The 21,302-nt window shown below is 38.8% G+C and overlaps 2 protein-coding genes across 4 annotated transcripts in view; one reads left to right on the top strand and one right to left on the bottom strand.

Annotated features, from left to right (window-relative positions):
- CFTR (CF transmembrane conductance regulator) overlaps positions 1-5,476 on the top strand; it is an 86,990-nt gene extending 81,514 nt beyond the window's left edge. For both annotated transcript variants that reach the window (XM_064422318.1, XM_064422317.1), the window contains exons 24-27: positions 470-559; positions 2,922-3,094; positions 3,331-3,436; positions 4,831-5,476. In XM_064422318.1, the coding sequence (XP_064278388.1) occupies positions 470-559; positions 2,922-3,094; positions 3,331-3,436; positions 4,831-5,037 (576 nt within the window). In that variant the 3' untranslated portion in view covers positions 5,038-5,476. The remainder of the gene's footprint in view (positions 1-469; positions 560-2,921; positions 3,095-3,330; positions 3,437-4,830) is intronic.
- Positions 5,477-11,297: 5,821 nt separating this feature from the next.
- CTTNBP2 (cortactin binding protein 2) overlaps positions 11,298-21,302 on the bottom strand; it is a 75,245-nt gene continuing 65,240 nt past the window's right edge. The window contains exons 18-23 of one of the 2 annotated variants that reach the window (XM_064422315.1): positions 19,944-20,149; positions 19,530-19,715; positions 17,698-17,758; positions 16,682-16,814; positions 14,544-14,645; positions 11,298-12,882 (exon numbers count right to left, since the gene is read on the bottom strand). In XM_064422315.1, coding sequence (XP_064278385.1) covers positions 12,724-12,882; positions 14,544-14,645; positions 16,682-16,814; positions 17,698-17,758; positions 19,530-19,715; positions 19,944-20,149 — 847 coding nt within the window. In that variant the 3' untranslated portion in view covers positions 11,298-12,723. Of the gene's footprint in view, positions 12,883-14,543; positions 14,646-14,699; positions 16,597-16,681; positions 16,815-17,697; positions 17,759-19,529; positions 19,716-19,943; positions 20,150-21,302 lie in introns of those variants that run through there. The other variant, XM_064422316.1, reaches the window with a different exon arrangement.

The raw sequence follows: 21,302 nt of genomic DNA, 5'->3' as shown, positions 1-21,302 counted from the left end.
TTGATGAAAACCAACTTTGGACGATGTCCCTTTATTTTGACAAATAGTTTTTCCTCTCTAAGCAAAATTGTGGAAACATGCACTTTAGGTGGATAATTTTCTTTTGGTATGTTTGAATATATTTTACATAGTCAAGAATCAAAAATAGTTTAAAAATGTTTATTTCAAAATGAAAATTCAGGAAATGTTTTATTCTGAAAACTGCTGAAATCTGGGGTTTGCTGGTTTTCAGACAAGTTTGGCTATGATTTTATTAAAATACGTGCCAAAATCTTAATATATAAGCATTTTCAAAATCCCCCCCTTTTTTTTTTTAAGTATTTAAAAAAAATAATAATAACCTGCAGTTAGCGCTATCTGGTAATTGCAGAAGGTTATTCTTTTGCCTGTATGCTTAACAATTTACAATGCTTTATACAATGTTTCAGGTTATCTATCTACCTGTGTCTGTATGTCTTTTTTCTTGCAGAAAGTGTTCATATTTTCTGGAAGTTTTCGGATGAATTTGGATCCTTATGGGCAGTGGAATGATGAAGAAATATGGAAAGTTGCAGAGGAGGTAAAGCTGTTCAGTGTTATTTGTCTCCCTCTGGTGATGTGGTTACAGCAGGGTGCAGTGTAGGTCTAATGATTGTCATATTTTACATTTATGTAGAATCTTAGGAAACAAGTGCAGGGGAAAGGTCATGCTGTGCTGCAAACCATATCTATTATGTTTTATATAAATAGTGAGTTCAATTCTCAGGCCAATGGGAAGCCAGCTGAGAGGAGCTCTCTGTGACAAGGCATTCAGGCTTTTGTTCTACTCGTGTCATGGACCTTCCTGTGCCATGGAAAATAAGAGTCATGGAATGTTAGAATTCCAAACCTGAAGGTTGTCTTCTAATATTTTATTGAGGGTTCAACAACAACTTTTTTTCTAATTCCCAAGCTTAGGGGTCAGATTCTGTTTCCATGTTGCACTGGTGCCACACGTTGCAGTTGTCAGGTGCCACCTCTTGGCTCTGACAGTGCTTCGTGGGCTGCAGAGGTGTCTGTAATGCCCAGGAAGAGTCAGGTGAGCACACAGGAGGGAAGGGACCGCAGCCCAGAAAGTGGGTACCTTTTCCCAAGGTACAGATGACCTAATTGATACAGATCTAGCCATACTTTGGTGCCACTTTCCTTCATCACAAGTCTCAAGTATCAAAAAATGCTTACAGGTGTGGGACTTAATCTGAAAGCTTCCTCCTTTTCCATCCAGGAGGTTAACTCTGCTTTCTTTCTTGGGTTTTTCTAATTTCTTCCTTATATTTGGAAAAGAGGAAGGCAGACAGGTTCTGTGAGTAATTTACTGTCAAATGAAAATATCATGACTTTTTTGTTTAGATGGTGAGACAGCAGCTTTTCAGACAGCCCTAGTGGAGGCAACAGCTTACTCAGTGCAGTTTCTCTGCTTCTCTAAGGCTCTGGAAAAAATTCAGTGTGGATCAATATCCTCTTTCTTGAAGAAAATAAGCTCTTCTGCTTTGGAGGATTGTTTCCACTGTGTGTTTGAATTGAGCTTGGGATTTTAAAGAGCTAAGCCTTGTTTACAATGGCGGGGAAAAAAATTATTTTGAAGTGTTTATCATTAAGGAGTTGGGCAAATCTGTATTTGATACTGGGGTTTTCATTGCACAGGCAAGAATGCAAAGCAAATAAAAAAAGAAAGAGCTGTAATGCTTTTTACTAGGAGTGATTGGATTGTTTACCAAGTTCATGCTCTTGAAGTCTGGCTCGGCAGTGAGTCAGTGTAACTTTGGGAGCACGGCACAGAAATGAGCTGTCAGCTTATTCCAGACCCATGTTGACTGCTGAGGATTTAGAGGATCCTTCTGAGATCAGCCTCAGCTTTTTACACTCCTTGCAATCAACTGCAGAGAACAAGGCCTTGCCTGCTGTTGCATTTTTTATTGCCTCCATATTTCAGCACCTGAATCTGTCAGACTTGTAAGCTCAAGTCTTACTTCTCCAGTCAGCTGTCTGAAACCTATGGAGAGACCTTGTGCAGTTTTAAGAAGAAAGGACCTTTTCCATCCATTGAATGCAAAATTTCATTAAGGACACAATGTGTATTCAAAAGAGATAGAGGAACAAAACACTGACCTTAATTTGTATAAAATTTAAAGCACAAGTTTTTCAGAAGCACAACACATATACCTATACCCCACAGTTTAATACTGTTTCCATGCAAAGTGAAAACACTTTGTAGGAATTCCAATTTTTTGTTTTCCTTGGGATGAAAATTATTTGCAGATCAGTAATATTTTAAAAATTCAAGGGAGGTGGCCTTTATAAATTTCTGGACTTTCATTACATTTTTATAGTGTTTTATAGAGCCATGACACTCACATATATTTCCTAGCTTTCGTATTTTGTAAAAATGTCTCTGAAACTCGGCTGATAATGCCAAGGACCACAGTTGGTTTGGAAGATGGAAAGCATTGCTTGGAGGTGTAAATATCCCAGGGACAGTAAGCAGGAGCACTGGAAGAAACAGTCAGAAAACATCTCCCGGGCTGGACTCTGATTTCTGGTCCAAAGGCAGCAGCTTCACTCGGCATGGGCACACTCTCAAAACTTTGTCACCAGTGCCAGAGGGAAGCCCCTCGTGCCTTTAGTACAAACAAAATGCACAAGACATTTGGGGCAGCAAAAGGAGCACCTGGAAACACTGTCAGAGCTGTAGAGACAGTGGCCATGGTGACTGGTGTTATGTTCTGTTGCTATAATGTAGCATAAAAATTTTGGTCATTTATTTTTAAACTCCTAGTAACCAAAGAGGCCTATTTTCCTTTCAAAATTCCCTTTTTGTAGCATTTACAATGACATAAATGATTACCACAGTCACCAGCAATTATGTCTTGCTAACTTTTTGTGTCCTTTTATTTCTCTGGCAGGTTGGGCTGAAGTCTGTAATAGAGCAATTTCCAGGCAAGCTTGATTTTGTTCTTGTGGATGGAGGCTGTGTCCTCAGTCATGGCCACAAACAGCTGATGTGCCTTGCCCGGTCAGTTCTCAGCAAAGCTAAAATCTTGCTGCTTGATGAACCAAGTGCTCACCTGGACCCTGTGTATGTTTTGTTCATTTGTTCTGTTTTCTAATATGGAATAAGAAAACCCATGAGGCAGCACCATCTAAAGAGATCTTTTGTAACTTGTCTGGCCTATTACTAAAGCTAATTTCAGTAATGCATGTTGGTAATTCTGGGTCAGGGAAGCCTGGTTACAACCCTTACTCTATGGCTGTGTGTGCTAAGGGCCTGTGCAGTTATGGGTGTGCACATTGCATTGTTTGTCTGCCTTTCAGAACCTCCCAAGTGATCAGGAAGACCCTGAAGCACGCGTTTGCCAACTGCACGGTGATACTCTCCGAGCACAGGCTGGAGGCGATGCTGGAATGCCAGAGATTTTTGGTGAGCATTTCTCATAGGATCACTTACTGCTCTCTGACCACATTTGATGAACATGCAAAACACACCAAGTGGAAATGATGATGTTTTCTGGATTGATGGGGGTCATTCAGGGCGGTTGAGCAATGTACCCACTGGCAGAACTGCAGCAGGTTCCTGTTTGCTCCTTCACCTGATCTGTGACAGACATCTGTGTTCAGATGAGCTGGGTCATGTTCTGGAGGAGCAAGAAGGAAAGTTTCAACCAGAAGGAAAGTTGTGTAGGCTATCCAGCTGCTGATCTAGGTGCCTTATATTTTTGATTGGCTCAGGAGATTCAGAAAAATCTCAGCATCTCACAGAGTTTTACAATTGCAAATGCATAACCTGCTGCACTTGAGCAATAAGAGACTGCCTGGGAAAGAGGAGTTTCCTAGTATGTGATGATCAGAATTGCTGATTTCTTTCAACAAGCCATGTAAACATTCCTTTCATGTGTAATCAAGGGGACAAATTACTAGAGTCCTGGAGTATTTCCTTTGTTACATAAAAATGGTTAGTAAAGAAAAAGCAAGTTATGTAAATTGTTCTTAAAAATAAGGTTCTTCTCTCTGTATTTTTTTTCACTCTTCTGTGAGAGGGGCATCTAAATTTTATTAGCAGAGTGAAACACGGTTTTGATGTCTATTTGATTGGTGCATTAGCACAGCAGGAGGAGCAGTGCCTGGAGTTAAAGCAGGCTAGTCAGTAGGCATGTTGTACATCCTTTTGGATGTGCTGCCCCTCGGTGTGTGCTGGACTCAGCCTTGCTTCCCAGCCTCCAGACCACATTTTAGCACTAGAGATGCTAAAAATTCTCTCCCGTCAGACCTGTGCCAGAGATGTGCTGACATTGCAGTGCCAGTGAAGGAGCCTGATTTTTCCTTGGCTCCTGTCTGACAGGGAGACTGGCACAACCCTACTGGGTAAACGTCTTGTCTCCTTCAAACAGAGCTGAGCAGTGCTTCCTTGTTTAGTGAGAAGAAAGCAAAGAAAGGCTGGCACCTTGCTGGCAGCCTTTTCTCTTTGCTTGTGATAGAAAAATTAATGCTTCCTTAACTGGGCGGTCTAGCAGTGCCAGGGAAATGCCAAGGTACTGGGAGACTTCAATAAAGGGACTCAGAGGTAAAACCAAATTACAAAGTGCCAGTGCAGTAACACTTTGTAATTTGGGCAATAGACACCTTTTCTACATGTTCAAATTTGAATGCATGTTTTTGTGGTTTTAATTAGAAACTGCAGACTAGAAATTAGCAATTGCAATTTGGGCTTTTTCTGTTAGAAGATGTTTGCCATGTCTTCATGTCTCCCCTGCTCCATTAGTTGCATTAGCTGAATTCTGTCAGCACTGCTCATCTAACGGAGTGATGTTTCTCCAGGTAATTGAGGACAATAAACTGAGGCAGTACGAATCCATTCAGAAGCTGCTGAACGAGAAGAGCTCCTTCAGGCAGGCCATCAGTCACGCTGAGCGCCTTAAGCTACTGCCAGCACACCACAGAAACTCCAGCAAACGTAAACCCCGGCCCCAAATCACTGCCTTGCAGGAGGAGACGGAGGAAGAAGTGCAGGAGACAAGACTGTGAGATGCTGTGCAGAGACCTTTGTGGAGTGAATGGTCAGCAGTGCCCATCATGACAGGACCAGCACTTCTGAAGCTGCCTCAGCCATGCACAAATTCAGCCTTCCAGGAGGTGTTTACTGAAGCGGCCGCATGAGCGTGTGGGAATTACTTCCCTTCTGTGGTTAATCGTGTGCAAGTTAGCACATTCTTTGAGGTTTTGCCACTTACAGTGGTGAAACCAGATTTCCTTTGGAAAGCTGCTCTGATTGCATACAAACGAGATGGCAAGCAGAAGTAACCTGCCTAGCCTGACATAATTGTTTCAGAAAACTTTTAGAAATGTTCTTGCTGGGGTGAGAGGACTAGACAGCAGGAAGAATGTGAAAAAAAAAAAATCAAATCTGGGTGGAAAATAGAAAAATCAGTATGTAAAAAACTTCTGTGGATTCACTTCCTGCAACAGAATTAAGGGACGATATCAGCAAGGCACACAGAAAACTTCCTCCTCTTTGTTTTCCATGCAGCGACTGTAATTTCAGCTTAGCAGGAAAGGCCAAATGCCACATGCATAGGTGAAAATGAAGGAAGAGAGGATATTGTCTTGGAAGCCAATCAACATCTGTCATGTCTCCACAGTTAAGGGAAAATTGGCATTTCCTCTTAAAACCTAGGAGACTGTTAACCTGACCCTGCACACACTCACAACTGGATGAGTGCAGGCTGACATCTGTATCTAGCAAAAGGAGGGACTCCGGGCAGTGGATCTGTAATAGTCAGTATAGGTCTGACATCTTTATATGTGTTCTACTTTGACCTAACGAAAAAAAAAAAAAAAAGGGGACGAAACCTCTCTGAAGTAGACTTTAATAATGAAATTAATTTTTATACTCTTCTGGTTTGCAGTTTTATTATGGAACTGGATGTTCTCTAGGATATTTTATTTATTTTAATATTGTTGCAAACTTTTGCTAAGGAAATGATGTATTTTAAGAGTGATTATGTACTATGAAGAAAAATATATTTGTACAAAAAGTTTTATATTTGGATTGTTGCAGGGGTATTTTGCTACTAGACTTTGATGTCTCATTATGCTAGAGCTGTTGAAAACGAGGGCAGCCCCAGAGTTTGGCCAGGTACTGTCCAATGCTGTCTTTGTGCACTAAAGTATTCTAGTGATATACAGGTGTTTTAGATTATTTTTTTCTTTAAATAAATTTTTAAAAAGAGAAACTGCCTGTATGACACATTACAGCCCCCTCCCTTAATGGGACAAGCACTGTGGACCGGTTCTGCTGTTTCCACGTCAGCCATTGCTGCCCACCAAAAGCAGGGCGGTAATTTTCAGCAGCTGCGCTCTCTCCTCGCCGCGGGCTGCCGGCGCTGCCCGGGCGGCACTAGGTGGTGCTGCGGGCCTCGAGCGGCCTGCGCTCGGCCCGGCCCCCTCAGCGCTCCGCCGAGAGCTGCACAGGCAAGACTAACTCCTTCGGCCTTGGACTGACTCCTTCGGCCTTGGACTGACTCCTTCGGCCTTGGACTGACTCCTTCGGCCTTGGACTGACTCCTTCAGCCTTGGACTGACTCCTTCGGCCTTGGACTGACTCCTTCAGGCGTCCCGGAGCAGCAGCTGGCCTGGGCGCTGGTGCTGCGCAGGGCGCCGCCGGGCCCAGCGGAGCCCGCAGGCCCTGGCGCTCACTCTGGAGCTGCTCACTCTGTGTCACGCTGGTTTCCCTCCAGCTCTTTCCCCCACTGTATATTTTCTGGCCTTCATTACACATTTCCTTTGCAAGTATTAGGCTTTTTTTTCCCCTGCGCTGTCCCTCATACTGTACTTTTATGCTTGTCTATCTTCTAGCACTTACCTGGGTCTCTTTCCTTTCTTTCCGTGGGGGACACCTTGCGACGCCTGATTTTCTCCACAAAGCAATGCCTCTTGCTCACAGAGCATTCTGGGTTACCGTTTGGTCTCAATTTTGCCATGTCACCTTTTTTTTGCCACTAAGCTCTGCTTGATTTACAACAATGGAAAACCAGCTGTGCATTGAAGTATCATCACTTTTGAATCCCATCTCCACTCCCCTTATCCCCTCAAACTGTTCACCTCACACCGTTTGTCCCTTTTCTGACATAGTCAGCTCTCCATTTGCACAAGTCTTTACAGAGTACGTGGCCAAGGCTGGCTGGGAGGCCAGGGCTGCTGAAGTGTGGCCAAGTCCAAGGAGGTGTGCCAAGGGTCGCTCTTGTTCAGGATGTTACTCAGAGTTACAGCAGACACACCAAGTGGGGGAGTTTATAATCTAAATAAACAAGATGATCAGAAAGATCAGCAGAAAAGAACAACTGTCATTTGAACTAGTGCATGCTTCAGAGCATGTGAAACTGTTCATGTTTTGTGTGGTTGCCAGAGTTAGAAGGTGGTAGGTAAGCTGGATTCAGCAGAGGGCACATTTCAGGAAAGAAAAAGATAAATACAGCAGGAACATGTAGCGGATGGGACATATGGAAGCTGCTGATACAAACATTCAGAAGGAGGACTTTGAAGGAAAAAGTAGATCTGTTGACTGATTGCCTCCACCCTGGGCTACAACACTCACCAAAACAGCTTCTGCCATCAATGCCCAGCTACCACCATCACACTGCCAGTCCCAAAGAGCCCAGGCAAGATGCTGCCCTCTCAGGGCAACTGAAAGAAGAGTGTGCTATTTCTTTCAGTCCCAGACCACTGCTTCAGCTCCTTTGGAGTTCAGGCTGGAGCAGGAGGTAAGTTAGTACGAGCCTCCATGAGGACGACACAGCCCCTCCTTCCCAACAGAGGTTGAGAAGAGCACGTTACCTTCTAGAGGGAGTGTTGTACTTTCTGTCAGGGGTGACAGCTCCCAGGGATGTTTGCCTGGAACTAATCTGGGAAGTTGCACATGCTGTTCGTGATGGAAAATGGAGCACAAGAGGGAAAGGAGAAAATAAAAAAGAAGTAAATGAGGCCATAAACAGTGGAAGAACAAACAATGACCTTCATAAACACAGGCTGAGCATTACTTAAGGGAATTTTTCTTCTCATGTGTTTTGCTTTGCATGCATTTGATAAAACAGAACAGACTCTTACCACAGCACTTTGTCATTAAAACCACCTATGCAGAAATGTGGGTGTGTGCAACACACAGCCAAAGAGAAGAGCATGCTGACTGTAATACTACACGTGGAGATTTAATTTTGCAGCCTGCTAACAAAAAATGTTGAAAAGAGATTCTGTAGCTGCCCTTAAGTACAGTGGAGAAGGGTGGCTATGCTGCTAGTACAGCACTAAGAAGCTCTTGGGAGAGCAAAGGCTAAGCAAGGATAGCCTAAACAAACTTGAACTATGCACACTTCTCCATTTTCATAAATCTTATATACAAAATAACTACACAAAGTAGCTTGACAATTGTCATTAGCGGGAACTGCTCAGTATCTCACTGGAGTCAAACAAGCCTGCTAGTCCAACAAACAACTTTGTTTTCAGTTGCTTAACTGGTGTTTTACCAGCTGTGCTTTATTCATTCAATATCCATTTCCAAAGCCTTTCTTACAATCCACCTCCTCCAGTTCCATAAGCCTCAAATCTCTTAGGCTGTCACATCAGTGCTGCTAAACACCTGATGGCATCTATACTTTTTGAATTCTATCTCCTCAGTTTAACCAACAGGCTTAAGTTATTTCTTAGTAATTTCAGGCCTTTTAAAGCATTTTCCTGTATAATAATTTCAAAACTACATAATTTGTTCCATTTTATTTACTTAAAAAATGGTGATTATTTTCTAAATTTCTCTATTATAGATTTGGTATTTTAGGTCTATAATTACTTGGCTATGATTTAACATTTGGAAAAAACCCCACACCACTTTAGAACTGACGTACAATTGTTCACTAATGGACCATTAGTTGCTGTCTAAAAACATCTTGCAAATTAGGCAATACAATGCAATACAGTAATAAGTTTCCTTTACAAACCCCCATTGGTTTGTATAAATTGGTATAATTGGTATAATTGGTTTGTTTTAGAGAACCAATTGGTTCTCTAAAACCAATTTCCTGTTCCTAGGATAAACAATATTTATACTAAGTTCATTCCCCAGGGCTCACTTCATCCTCAAAATACAACCCTTGTAAAATGCAGCCAGAGGTTTCTGAGTGATACAACAGCCTAGTACCACCATACCTTGGGCTCCCTTAAAGTCACTTCTTCAAGTCTCTTGAAGAACAGCCCACTTAGTAATTCTCAAGTCTCTTACCTATGCTTTGATCACCATAAATATCACTTTGGCCAGAGTTACGACCAAGACAGTGATCCTTCATCCTTTCTTCAAGCATCTTCCACCATCAGAGGCTGTTTTGCTTCTCCAGTTCTACTGGAAATTTGGAGGGTTTTGGATGTCTTTTGTAAATCACTTGAGCTGTATCACAGGAAGAGATGTGCCTCAGGCCTGCTGGTTCTGCTGTTGCTGATGAATGTTGCTGCCTTTGCTGAATGATGGAGATTTCTTCATAGTTTCAATTTTGGAGTTCATGCTCAGCAACCCAAAAAAAAAGGCAAATATTGTCCGACAGACTCAGACATTAACTTAAGGAATTAACTAAGGAACATAGTGCATGTTCTTGCCAAGAAATAAGACCCATTGGAGAGAAGCTGAAAGCTTTTATTTTCAGGACTGGCTTGAAGTGAAGAGCTGGAATGTTTAGTACTTACCAGAGTAGATGGATGAGGAGTATCTTTCATGTTTCTCTGGTTGAAGACATTGAGACGTGTATAAAGAATGAAGTGTAGTCGGATGAAGGCTAAATTAAAAGTCTTTCACTGCCCCAGTGGCCTGTCAAATGGATTCACCTGTAGAAGCTTCCCTATACTTTCTGAGATACTCCTCCATGGAGATGGGGTCTCCCTTCACTCACCTTTTTCAAAGTTATAGGGTAATAGCTGGGAGCAGATGCAGCATGGATGGGTGTGGCCCACCACAGCACACTCCAATCCTCTCTGCTTGAGACACAGAAAGCAAGGAAGAGAAAGGATTTTGCCCATTACAAACCCAAAGTGAGAGCAGCTGATATGACAAGTCACTCATGAGGAGTGCTGTTTGTAGCATCACAGGAATAACCTGAAAAAAGAGCAAAACCCCAAGCTCATGAACAGAGCCTGGCCTTGCTTCAGCACAAGCTATCACAAACCAAGTGATAAGCCAGCAGAGAAGTCTGCATGCCCACAGCAAAGTGTGTCACGGTTTTGTGGTGTTCACTCTTTGAGGGCAGGAATTGCTGTGGTCAAACAAGAGAGACTAGCACTTACTGCAGAAGAGAACCACCAGTTAAGGAGATCTACAAGATACTGTGAGATAAAAGCTGCAGGAGATCACAAACTGTGTTGAACTGACTGACAAACAAACAAAATGACTGCAGACAGAAGTCACAAAGGTGAAAGATGCAGATGGAGAGTTAGGACAGCAGGCTGAAAAGGAAGGATAATGTGGGCATTGAAAGGCAATGCTAAGTTTAGCAAGAGACCTAACTTTCACACCATGACCAAAGTTACTCTGTCCTCTGCAGATTTTTATGCACAGTACAGTACTGATTAGTTTTTACTCTCACAGACAATATGCAGTTTTAAAATATACCTCAAAGCATGCTTTGGGACACTGCCCAGTATCTTCCCACACAGAAGCACACTGTTAACTCTTGATCTAAATAAAGTGTGACATTTCCAAGGTGTATTTTAAATGCGGAACAAACCTGGCTTAGAAGCATTCAGGGTTTTTCTTTTCTTATAGCTCTTAAAAAAAAACCAACCAACATTATTACAAATTCCAATGTTGAAATTTATGTGATCCTTACAAATAGTGTCTTCCACTTGTGTTCCTCCTTGGCCATGAATTCCATACCTGAGCTTCTCACACAAGCTACCACATCACTGCTCACTGCTTCAGCACATCAGGGATCCTACTTGCTGAGACTCACTGCTCCGACCTGCAGTGCTTTGCAGCTGACTCATTCTGCTAAGAACCACCAGCAAAAGCAGCATCCATTTTTCAGCACAAAAATGAATAAAAAATAAAAGTAAAAATCAATCTCTAGAGAAATGATCTGTATTTGGTTACACATTAATATCACAGCAAACTGAAGTCTTAGTGAAACAGCAATTGCCTAAAACCGAGGTACTTTCTAAATATATTGTGCAGGAAATTATTTCAGAAATAAGCTTCTGCTTCAATATCTGTAGAGCCAACACACACACACAAACTCAGAGAAAGAAAGACAATGTGCCATACAAAGATTTTATTGACATGAGTCTGGGATAACTGTTTTATATACAAAGGCAAAGTGTTAGGAAACAGTTAATCCTTTCCTCCTCCAGGCTTATTTTGAGAAAAATGCTCTTTTGGATATTAGAGGCATATCACTGTCCAAATTCTCCAAATCATCTCCCACTAACCCAGCAGAAGGCATCTAAATCTGATCTCCAGAAAAGTCTGCACTTTCCCCTGCCTAACAGGTGAGTTATCTTGACAGCACACATTTCCACATTCCTACAATTCACAAGGATGTAACTGCAACTATTGTAGAAAGAGGCTGGGGAAATATGCCCTGCATAGCAACTGTCCCTCATGGGAACATGATCTACCTCAGTGGTGGAGAGAAAAATGACAAAGAGTTAATTTTAACTGCAACTCAAGTATCATTTTATAGCAATTACATCTTAAATCCACAACAGAAATTGATAATTACATAGTAACTCATTGCTACTACATTATCTTGGATAATACTGTAGAGTTAAGCTTTTGCTCAAATTCCTTGTCAGTAAAATCTGTTTCTGTAAAACACTTTTATTTCTCAGATGCTTTTAAAACACTAATGAAGCATATAAAAGTTTTTACAGTATACAAGAAAAACTAAGTTAATAAATGATCACATTTTCTTCAATTCTATCAAAGATTAAGAGTCTGAGAAAAATAACTTTTGTTGCATTTTAATTTCTCAATCTCTTTCCTTTTTTAAGAGATGAAAGTTATAAAGGAAATTCATTACATTTTAGATGAAGAGAAGCTTGAGAAAAACAAAATCACAATTCAGCAGGCAGATGATGATGATGAAATCAAAGAATTTAATATGGCTTGTAGCTGAAAGTAATTGATCTGCAATTCCAAACATTTCAGTTATTGCCACATTCACTAATTTTTCATTAAGTGAAGATAAAATGTCCTTAAAATGCATGAACAATAGCTTTAAGCCATTGTTGTATAGATTGTGCAACTCATCTGAATGCAGATTAACATGTGAACTTAATAGAATATATTTATGTACAGTATATACACAAACAGAATCCTGTGGTAGGTACCCCTGAATATTATCATTTAAATAAGTAATTTTCATATTAAAAGAAGAAAAAACCCAACCATCTATGAAGGAGGCAAAATGACCATTTCTGAACTTTAAATCAATATAATTTCTAGCTGATGTACATAGAAATAAAACTGTGGTCCTGTACAAACTTTACATTACAGGGTAACAGTTTGTTTTTAAAAAATATTTACATATTTAAGTACTTGGTTCTTCACAATAGAGATTATATGAACACAAAAATTGTAAGATAGGCAGGTTTATTTATTGGATTTTTATATTTGTTCTTTTTTTGTGCAAATTCCAAATCTCTCTTTTTGTGTTATTATCTGCCTCTATTTGCCTTGTATTACTGCTGCTGCTTTTTTTTAGTATTCTGAGAAGGCTGGGTGACTTTGCTTCTAGGAACAGGAAGAAAAGATTTAACTCTTGAAACACCCAACTCTGTCTTTGATTTACTGTTGCTGCTTTCCACAATTTGACTGCTGCTGAGAGGACGCACTCCATCCTAGAAATAAAGGAAAAAAAAAGCATTTTGTCTATAAATAAGTATCACTATTTGACATGGCTGGGTTGTGTTTCCCTCATTTCAGCCAACATCTTCACAGAAAAATGTTTTATTTATATTCTGTATAAAAGCTTTTGACCAAGTTTTTCACAAACCTCCCAAGTATCTAAGCTTGTCTACTTGCAAGTCAATATAATAATGCTTTCTGTTGTTAGCAGGAATTTTTAAAGGAAAAAATCACTAGGAGAAATGTACAGTAGGAATTGGTAGGTAAACTGACTTAGCCAATTATCCAGGCATCACTAGTGTGTGAAGCTCTGATTTGGGATGCCTGAATGTGTTTAGAGAAATATTCAAAAGGAGTACACCTACTTTTGGATCTGCAAGGTTAAAATTATTTCTTTTAGTGGAGACTATTCTATGGATTTAAAGTAAAATTACAGAAAGTACTCTAACTTTCTGAATATTTGGATATGGATAAAAATGATTGCAAGGCTGTTGATGCATGGGACCCTGGGACTGGCTCAGCTGGTCAGAGCATGGTGCTGATTACAGCAAGGTTGTGGGTTCAGTCCTTGTATGGGTCATTCACTCAAAAGCTGGACTCAAAAATCCTTGTGGGCCCCTTCCAATTCAGAATATTTGGTGGTCTGTGAAAGTCAGCTCTTTTAATGCTAAGGTGTGCTACTTAATCCAGTTTCAGGGATTTCACTGTGTCAGCAGAAAATGGTGTCTCCAGAAAACAATTTACTGCAGTCAGATAAAACATGAGGATTGGCCTCCAAAAGACCCATATCAAAGGAACACAGCAAAGGGCCTGGTAAGGGAATACAGACCACAGATTATGCCCTGGCTAAGATTAATTGAGCTCAGAAGCCCTCTTGATGTTCACGAACACAGAGCAAAAAAAAAAAAAGGAACAAAATGTAACAACAGAGAAAACATAATTTTCCAAGCAGGACATAATTTCATCTTTCATTTAGTAGGGATGGTAGCGCCCACAAACATTAATAAAAATTTCTGAAAAGAAGATGATAGTAGACTTACTATCTCTTCCAATAATATTCATCTTATCTTCCCGCTCTTGAAAGTACTCTCAAGTTACCGAAGTTTATTTACATATATAACATAGCAAGATGACTGTATATTTCAGCAAATAGTTAGGTCAAAAATAGGAACTGAATACCCGTAAAAAATGCTATTCTTCACAAAGTTTGGTAATAGCATGTCTTTTCAATATTTTTGCCCATGAGAGCTTTGACATCAGAGCAACCAGCAATTTTACATCAAGAATTTTAAAAGTGGTGCTTTTGCAAACTTACCAAATGACATTAATTGAGAGGAAACAAAAAACCCAGGTCTTATTTCTCTTCATATCTGATGAAAATAACTTGTAATGTCAAAAATACTTGGCCTGGGAAGATGGCTTTATGTAGAAAGCCAAAACTGAAAGCAAATACATCCATTGTTTTAATAAATCTTTAGCTTCTATTAAGACACATGAAAGAAACTTGGCACGGTAGTTTAGCAAGTTTCCTAAGAATTATGAGGGTTTTTCTTGTAATAAACAGGGCACTAATTGTTAGGATCCAATCAGAAATTCAGATTTGGAGAAACTCAAGACACCTTTCCTATCCTCCTGTACAACTCATTTCACCTACCTTTTGTGCTGTTGTTTTATTTGGGTTAGTACCACTTGCTGAAAATACAGGAATGTTCTGGGAGCTACTAAACATCAGTAACTCGTCCTTAGAATCTGCAATCTAAAGAAAGATAAGGAAATGGTGATTTTTTTAGTTATTCACAGAGATTATGTTTACATTTGCCAATTTTTGGAGGCTTGATTTTATTTTCATTGTTTCTGTACAATGCAATACCATAAATATCCAAAGAACAATTAAAACATCCCTTCTTTACTCTTGAGTGCATTTTTAGAAGATGAGAGATGGAGATTTCATATCAACTACAATTAGAGGAAGATTAAACATGAATTTCCAGAGTAATACTTCTCAGTGGAGCTTAAGGGTAGTATCCCATGAAATTTTACCCAGCCCCCAGGAACATCAGAGAAAGGAATGATCGTTTTCTCTTTCTCCTGCCATGTTTCTTCCCTTCTATTTTTCCTTCCCTTTATTCTATTTTTCATGACTAGAAAGTAACAGACAGAGCATGCTCAAGATGCTGTCCTCACTGAAAACTAGGTATTTTATCCTGGGGCAAGTTGATCCAAATGAATTCTGCAACTGCAAAAGTATTGAATCCCAACCCAGTGAAGGAAGCAGGAATATATTCGAGTGAAAGGGCAAATTAAAGAGCAGAAGTACTTTTTCTGTTGGCATCCTGAAATTACATCACACAAAGCATGCAACAGCACCCTTACTTCTGCAAGGCTCTACTAGATATCTGGGGAATTAACAACAGAAATTCCAGCCAAGGATGGTTCCACCCATGGTGAGGAAACTGAACAAAAGAGTTGACATCTATCTCCTTCCTTATCTAACCCGTATTTCCTTGAATTGTCATCAACAAGCAATTATACTTTGCATGTTATTAAACACAATTTTAAGTTGGTTACCATTTCTTTAAGCACATCCCATTCTTTTAAGGACAGCTACAGTAAATCCCTGTTAATTGACTAGTGATTAGCTTGCCAGCTTGGTGCATGTGACTCATGCATGTACTGTAAATACTTTAGGAAAAACAATCCAAACCAAAACACTATAATAAAGGGTTTCAATAAACAGGTTGAAAAATCTTCCCAAACACAATATTTATTTTTTTAATAAAAACTTGGTTGTTTTCTAAGAATAAACAGAATACTTAATAAAGCAAAAGTAATGGAAGCGCCGTTCAGGGAAATCCTAGGGGATGTCATGCACAGCCTAACTGGGCAATAGCCTGAGACTGACTCTATCCATGTTTCAAAAGATGTGGAACAGCTGCTCCAGTGTGAACACAGCCTGCTGTCACAGCCATCCACATCAGCTGTGCTAGGAGGAAAGATGAAAAAGAATAAATAACTTGAGCCACAGGGAAAGCTGCAGGGCATCAGTATAAAAGGAAAAATGAGAGATCCACAGCTCCACACTCAGCCTCAACATGTCTCCCATAAACACCCACAAGATAGAATTTAGCCCAAAACTATGAGCCCTGTAAGCATCCTTCACCCTCTTTTGCCACTGGTAAAGAACTAGACCAATCCATCCTCTTGCTTGGGGCATGCCTATGGAGCAAAGGAGCTTTGAGCCAGTTCTGTGAAGGCTGATGGGATTGTATTAAACAAACCAAATATTCAATGCATATTAGGGAAAACTTTCTATGTCTTTAAGTCTACAAAAGAGTTTCCCACTGGGAGAAATGAGAGCATCAAACATAACAAGGGAACAGTAATGCAGGGATGGCTGTTCTCAGGAAAGTGGTCACTGACAGTTCAAAAAGCATTTGGCCAATGCTCTCAGGCACATGGTGTGACTCTTGGTGTGATCCTGTGCAGAGCCAGGTTTTGGATTCAATGATCCTTGTGCGTCCCTTCCAACTCAGGCTATTCTATGATTTCATAGAAATTTCATCCTTCATTACAAAATCTTTACATGAAAAATTGGTGAAAGTGTAATTTAAAATAGTGTATGTTAAACCACAACATTTACCCTCATATATTAGTTGACTTTGGCTTATTCCCAAATAATGTAATAATTTTCTTCAGTTCAAGCAGGGCTTGTAAATAAAAAATTTATTTTAAACACATAAAAAACAACTGAATATGGTAATGTAGTAAATTATTTAAAAGCCTTGTGTTTACCTTGCTTATATCAGGCTCAGATTTGCTGGAACACATACTTTGAAGTTCCTGCACAAGATCTACTTCATCATCAGAACCAACAGACAGCCTTTGCTCTAGATTTAATGTTCTCAAATGATCCTTCTCTGAAGATCTGGTTAAAAAAAACCCCAAACAATCAGAGAGAGCATTTAAATTAAGCTATTATACAGAATTTAAAAATAAATATTATAGACACCTCAAAAATACTATTTTTTTTCCAAATTACCTTTACTACTACAAACAAAACCAAAATAACATTTGACAGCAGTAGTTGTCAATAATTATCTCATAATAGATCTTACTATACAAATTCTCTCTATTCTGAAAATCTAACAAAGGATTCCTCTTTCTAGTTTTTTCTCACTCCTCTCTTTTTAAGATGCAGCAATCAATTTTATTCCACTCTGCTTTTTGGAAATAATTCCAAACACTTAAAAAAACCTCTGGTGTACTGGAAGCATAAATATTCTATTTTCTCTGTGCCTGTGAATAAGGTAGAACTGAGGTTTCAGACTGAAGTGAAGTCTCAAATGCAGTTCCCTCTAGCTAATTCATACATTTTCTCAGGGAAATTCTGTATCAGTGGGACTAAAATGCATGTACTGTTCCATCTTGAATTGCCATTCAGCAAGCTGAAATAGCCAGAGGAGTTTTTAAAATATAATTCCAGTTGATAAAAGCATACGGTCAACTTTTCAAGGCAGAGTAAGTGTTACATAATTTTCTTAAGTCATAGACTATTCTGTTACATAAAAAGACATGTAGTGCTGCAAGGCTTCAAATAAAGAAATGGATTCTAAAATTATACCAAAGTATATACATTTTATTTCCTCTCAGAAATGAAAATTAAAAAATACTTCCTTTCTTCAGATATGGGACCAAACCATTACCAAAAAAAACTGCTGATCTATTAATTATAGTGTGCCGCTTTACAACAGAATGCCATCATCTTTATTTTTTACAAAGTGTCACAAATACCAGAAATTAAAACTTACTTTGTGGTGAGAGAAGCTCTTTTCTTGCAGTTTGGTTGCAACACAGTCTTAGATTTTATACCTGCACAAAAGAGAGATTGACTTGTTAGTGTGTTACCATGTGTGTTGTTTTCTTTTTTCTAAAATCTATGATAAACAAGGAAAATGTGTTCCCATTTACTAACTAATTACATCAGCAGGGTCTGTCAAAGATCAGAATACATCCCTTGAAAGTGTTTAGGGTAGCATAAGGAGCTGCTGAAATGGCAAATAGGGGTTGGGTTGTCTAAGCTTTTGTGAAAGACAGGACGTGAGGTTTCCGTGTTAGGCATTTGAACAATCCTTACTGGTTCTTTCCAAGAGAAATTTCTTGTCAACAAGAAAATATTTAAATTTGCTTCATGAGATAAAATTAAACAATTTACCTTTACTGAAAACATCAACAGCATTTGATTACAAACAGAAGATTACTAAATTTAATTGACTATTCCATTTTTAACTTATATTCACAGATACTAACTGGATTCTAAGAAAATTCTCAGGTACAAAATACAACATCAACCATCCCACTTCATGTTATGTTCATTATTTCTTAAATCCTCTTAGCAGGATTAGATAAATTCACAATTCAAACAGAGAACTAGCAATCAGGGCATCAGAGTTGCAGTCAGAAAAAGCAGACGTCTTTCTGAACAAGAGCTGAATAAATGAATAGCTCATTTTAGTGCTGCGAAGTAGCAAGCATCGAGTGTTTGGGTTCTTTGTATATGAGGTAATTGAGGCTAGAATCTTACTGCTCCTAAAATGTATATGTGTGTGTGTGTGTAATCCTTCTCTCTCTTCCTAAATCTTCCCTCTGAAGTAGTCACCTTTATTTTCAGAAAGCAAGTACTTTGGGTTTTTTTTCCCCCTGGAAGTTTTTCGGTTTTATATCATATACAATAATTGCAATAATACTAAGTTTTCCTTCTAGAAATATGTCTCTTTTAGAAGAATTATGTTGCTTCTGAATATATCCATACATTATCTCTAATAATCCATACATTATCTGTGTAATAAACTGCTTATTATATGACTTATGATCTTGAGGTGAAAAGAATTTTCAAAAGAATCAGCCACTAATAACTTCCACATTTATACAGATGCATAAACTCACTTATACAAAGCCCTCTTTATCAAGCAACATACTGAAGATGATTAAAAATCTTACAGTATCTGTGACTACACACCATTATTTACATTTTTTTTTGCAACTGAAGTGAAAAACAATTCAAAATCTTCAATTTACACCCAAAGGTATCTTTCTTCCACTGCATGGCTTCTACATTATTCTACTCAATTTTTCTAGTAAGACTGAAAAAGGGATGCATGATCTGGGGAGGAATGTATTTATTTATTGCTGCCTGGATTCACTTGGTAGTAATTATTGTAGTGAAATTATAAAGTGTAAGGAAACTCAAAAAAGTATGCATACTGTAAATATGTAGTAAATCTATGGGGTACCAATAAAGTAATGAAGCTTTCTCTCATCTGGTATTAGAGAAGAGACTGATGCAGTGTCATTCCATACAGTCAGAGGTGGAACCACTGCTTATAATTGCACCACCTGAGTCAATGTCTGCCTCATTATTAGGCAATAGAAAGGGCATTAGGACAACCAAACTTACTTAGGACACCTCACAGTCACAAAGAAGTAATTTCTGGGGGAATGTTTTAGTGGTGAACATCAATATAAGTGCAATTTAATTGAAAAATTTAAATTCATTATGTAGGAGAAATGTTTGATTTGCATCTACACCATTTAACCCCCCCACAAATTTCAGAACAGAAAATGAAAAGCTTTATTTACTTACCTTCAGTATTTGTCTCCTGCTTATTCCATGACTGGGAGGACAAATGGCCTGACTTTTTGCGAGGACTTGTGCTCACTTTTCTCCAAGAAGCATTCTCACCTTTCTTCTTTCCGCAATTTTTGTAGCTTGAAGCCACAGATAAAGGAAAACTTCCTCCCTTAAAATCTGCTATATAATTATCTAGCTCTGAAACAAAAGTAAAACAGTGTTAAGAAGAACTGATTGTGGCAAATGGTTCTTCTTGGAGTACCTTAGACAACTACTTAGTTAACTGACAGCAAATGCTTTTAACCCCACCACCTCCCTTCAGAAGTACAGCTGTGTTTTGTGGAAGTTTTAAAAATGGAAGGAAGCAGTTAAAAGCTCCAGTTCAGCAATGTACAATTACTTGGCTTTCAGACAGTTCACTCTTACCTGGTCTGGGTAGAGGACAGCCATGCAAAACAGCTTTATTCAGCAAGATACTGAGAGCAGCTTTAACAACAGCCTGTTGCCCTTGGCTAGGACTTTTTTTGGCTATTGCTTGTCCTGGTACAGATGATCTTTTCACAGAGGCTCTGGAGAGTATGGCTTCTTGTACTCTGGGAGCTATCACAGCATTCCATAGCTTGGACATCCACCTGTGGTACAAAACCAATACTTTAATTTCAAAAGCAATTATCAAAAGCTGTTATTTTATACTTTGGTAACATATTAGATTTTGCATTTTAAAGAAGTATCCCATTTCAGAGAGGGACTGATTTTATTTAAGGAAGGGTTTACTTGTTGATTATATTAAACTATTTGATGTAAATTTCTTTAGCTTGCCTTGACAAAATTACCACCTGATGCATTTCCTCCTTCAGATAAAGATTATAAAACGTTCTTTTCAATTTAAGGCTAAAAAATGTCCCAGAAAGATGCATGTTCATATATATTAAAAAATTTTTTTTAAAGTGCATGGTAAAATTTCCATGCTTGCAGGTGTTAATTCCTAGCCTATTTGCTGCCAGCATGGAAAAAAGGAGGTATTCACTTATGATTGTACCCCTTCCAGTATTCTTCAACTTCCAAACTTGTCCAGTTTACAAGATATTTCTATTCACAGAGCTGCTTTGCTCTTACTCCTCTTTTGTTTATTTGATCTATGGTGAACTGTGTTTCCAGGATGCTGTGCATATTCCAGATTGTCTGGTTTAGAGACTGGGTCTGATTTTTAAATTCAAAATTTGATTAAAGGGTCTTCTGGGACTTTTGCTTTTTTTAAGAGAGAGGCATTATGTTGTATTAGCAAAGAAGTGAAAAATTTTTGTAAGGGAAAAATAAATGCTGTTTCTCATAACATAGGAGTTCTCTGGGGATAAAGGCTAGAAATTTCAGACTTAGGGCTCAGCTCACATCTACAACAGACACTAAGACAATCTTTTTTTAGATCAACTCCAACTCTTTTTATTTATTTGTATACCCTCTTACAGGAGGCAGATTGTAAGATTGAGTCAGATGGTTTATATTAAAGGTCTGTAAGAAATTATAGGCTATCATGCTGTGTTCAGCTTTGCAGAAATCCATTCAGAAAACATGAAGGCTAAAATGTCTGTTTGACTTAAATGGATGATTTTGCTGGACATGTTGATACACTGAAGCCATCATTACCTGAAATATTATGATGACTTTTGGGGTTTTTTTCCCCATTTTTTAAAAAAAAAGTTAGAATGCATGAGTTATTTGAAAGATATATTTTTTGTCAGTTGTGAAGCATAAGATTGAGCTTTTATGATACATAAATGCTCAAAG

This window comes from Passer domesticus, chromosome 5 (assembly GCF_036417665.1).
Source record: "Passer domesticus isolate bPasDom1 chromosome 5, bPasDom1.hap1, whole genome shotgun sequence".
NCBI classification, from domain to species: Eukaryota; Metazoa; Chordata; class Aves; order Passeriformes; family Passeridae; genus Passer; species Passer domesticus.
Note: the sequence above shows the minus strand (reverse complement) of the source record. Positions and strands in the feature narration are given on the sequence as shown.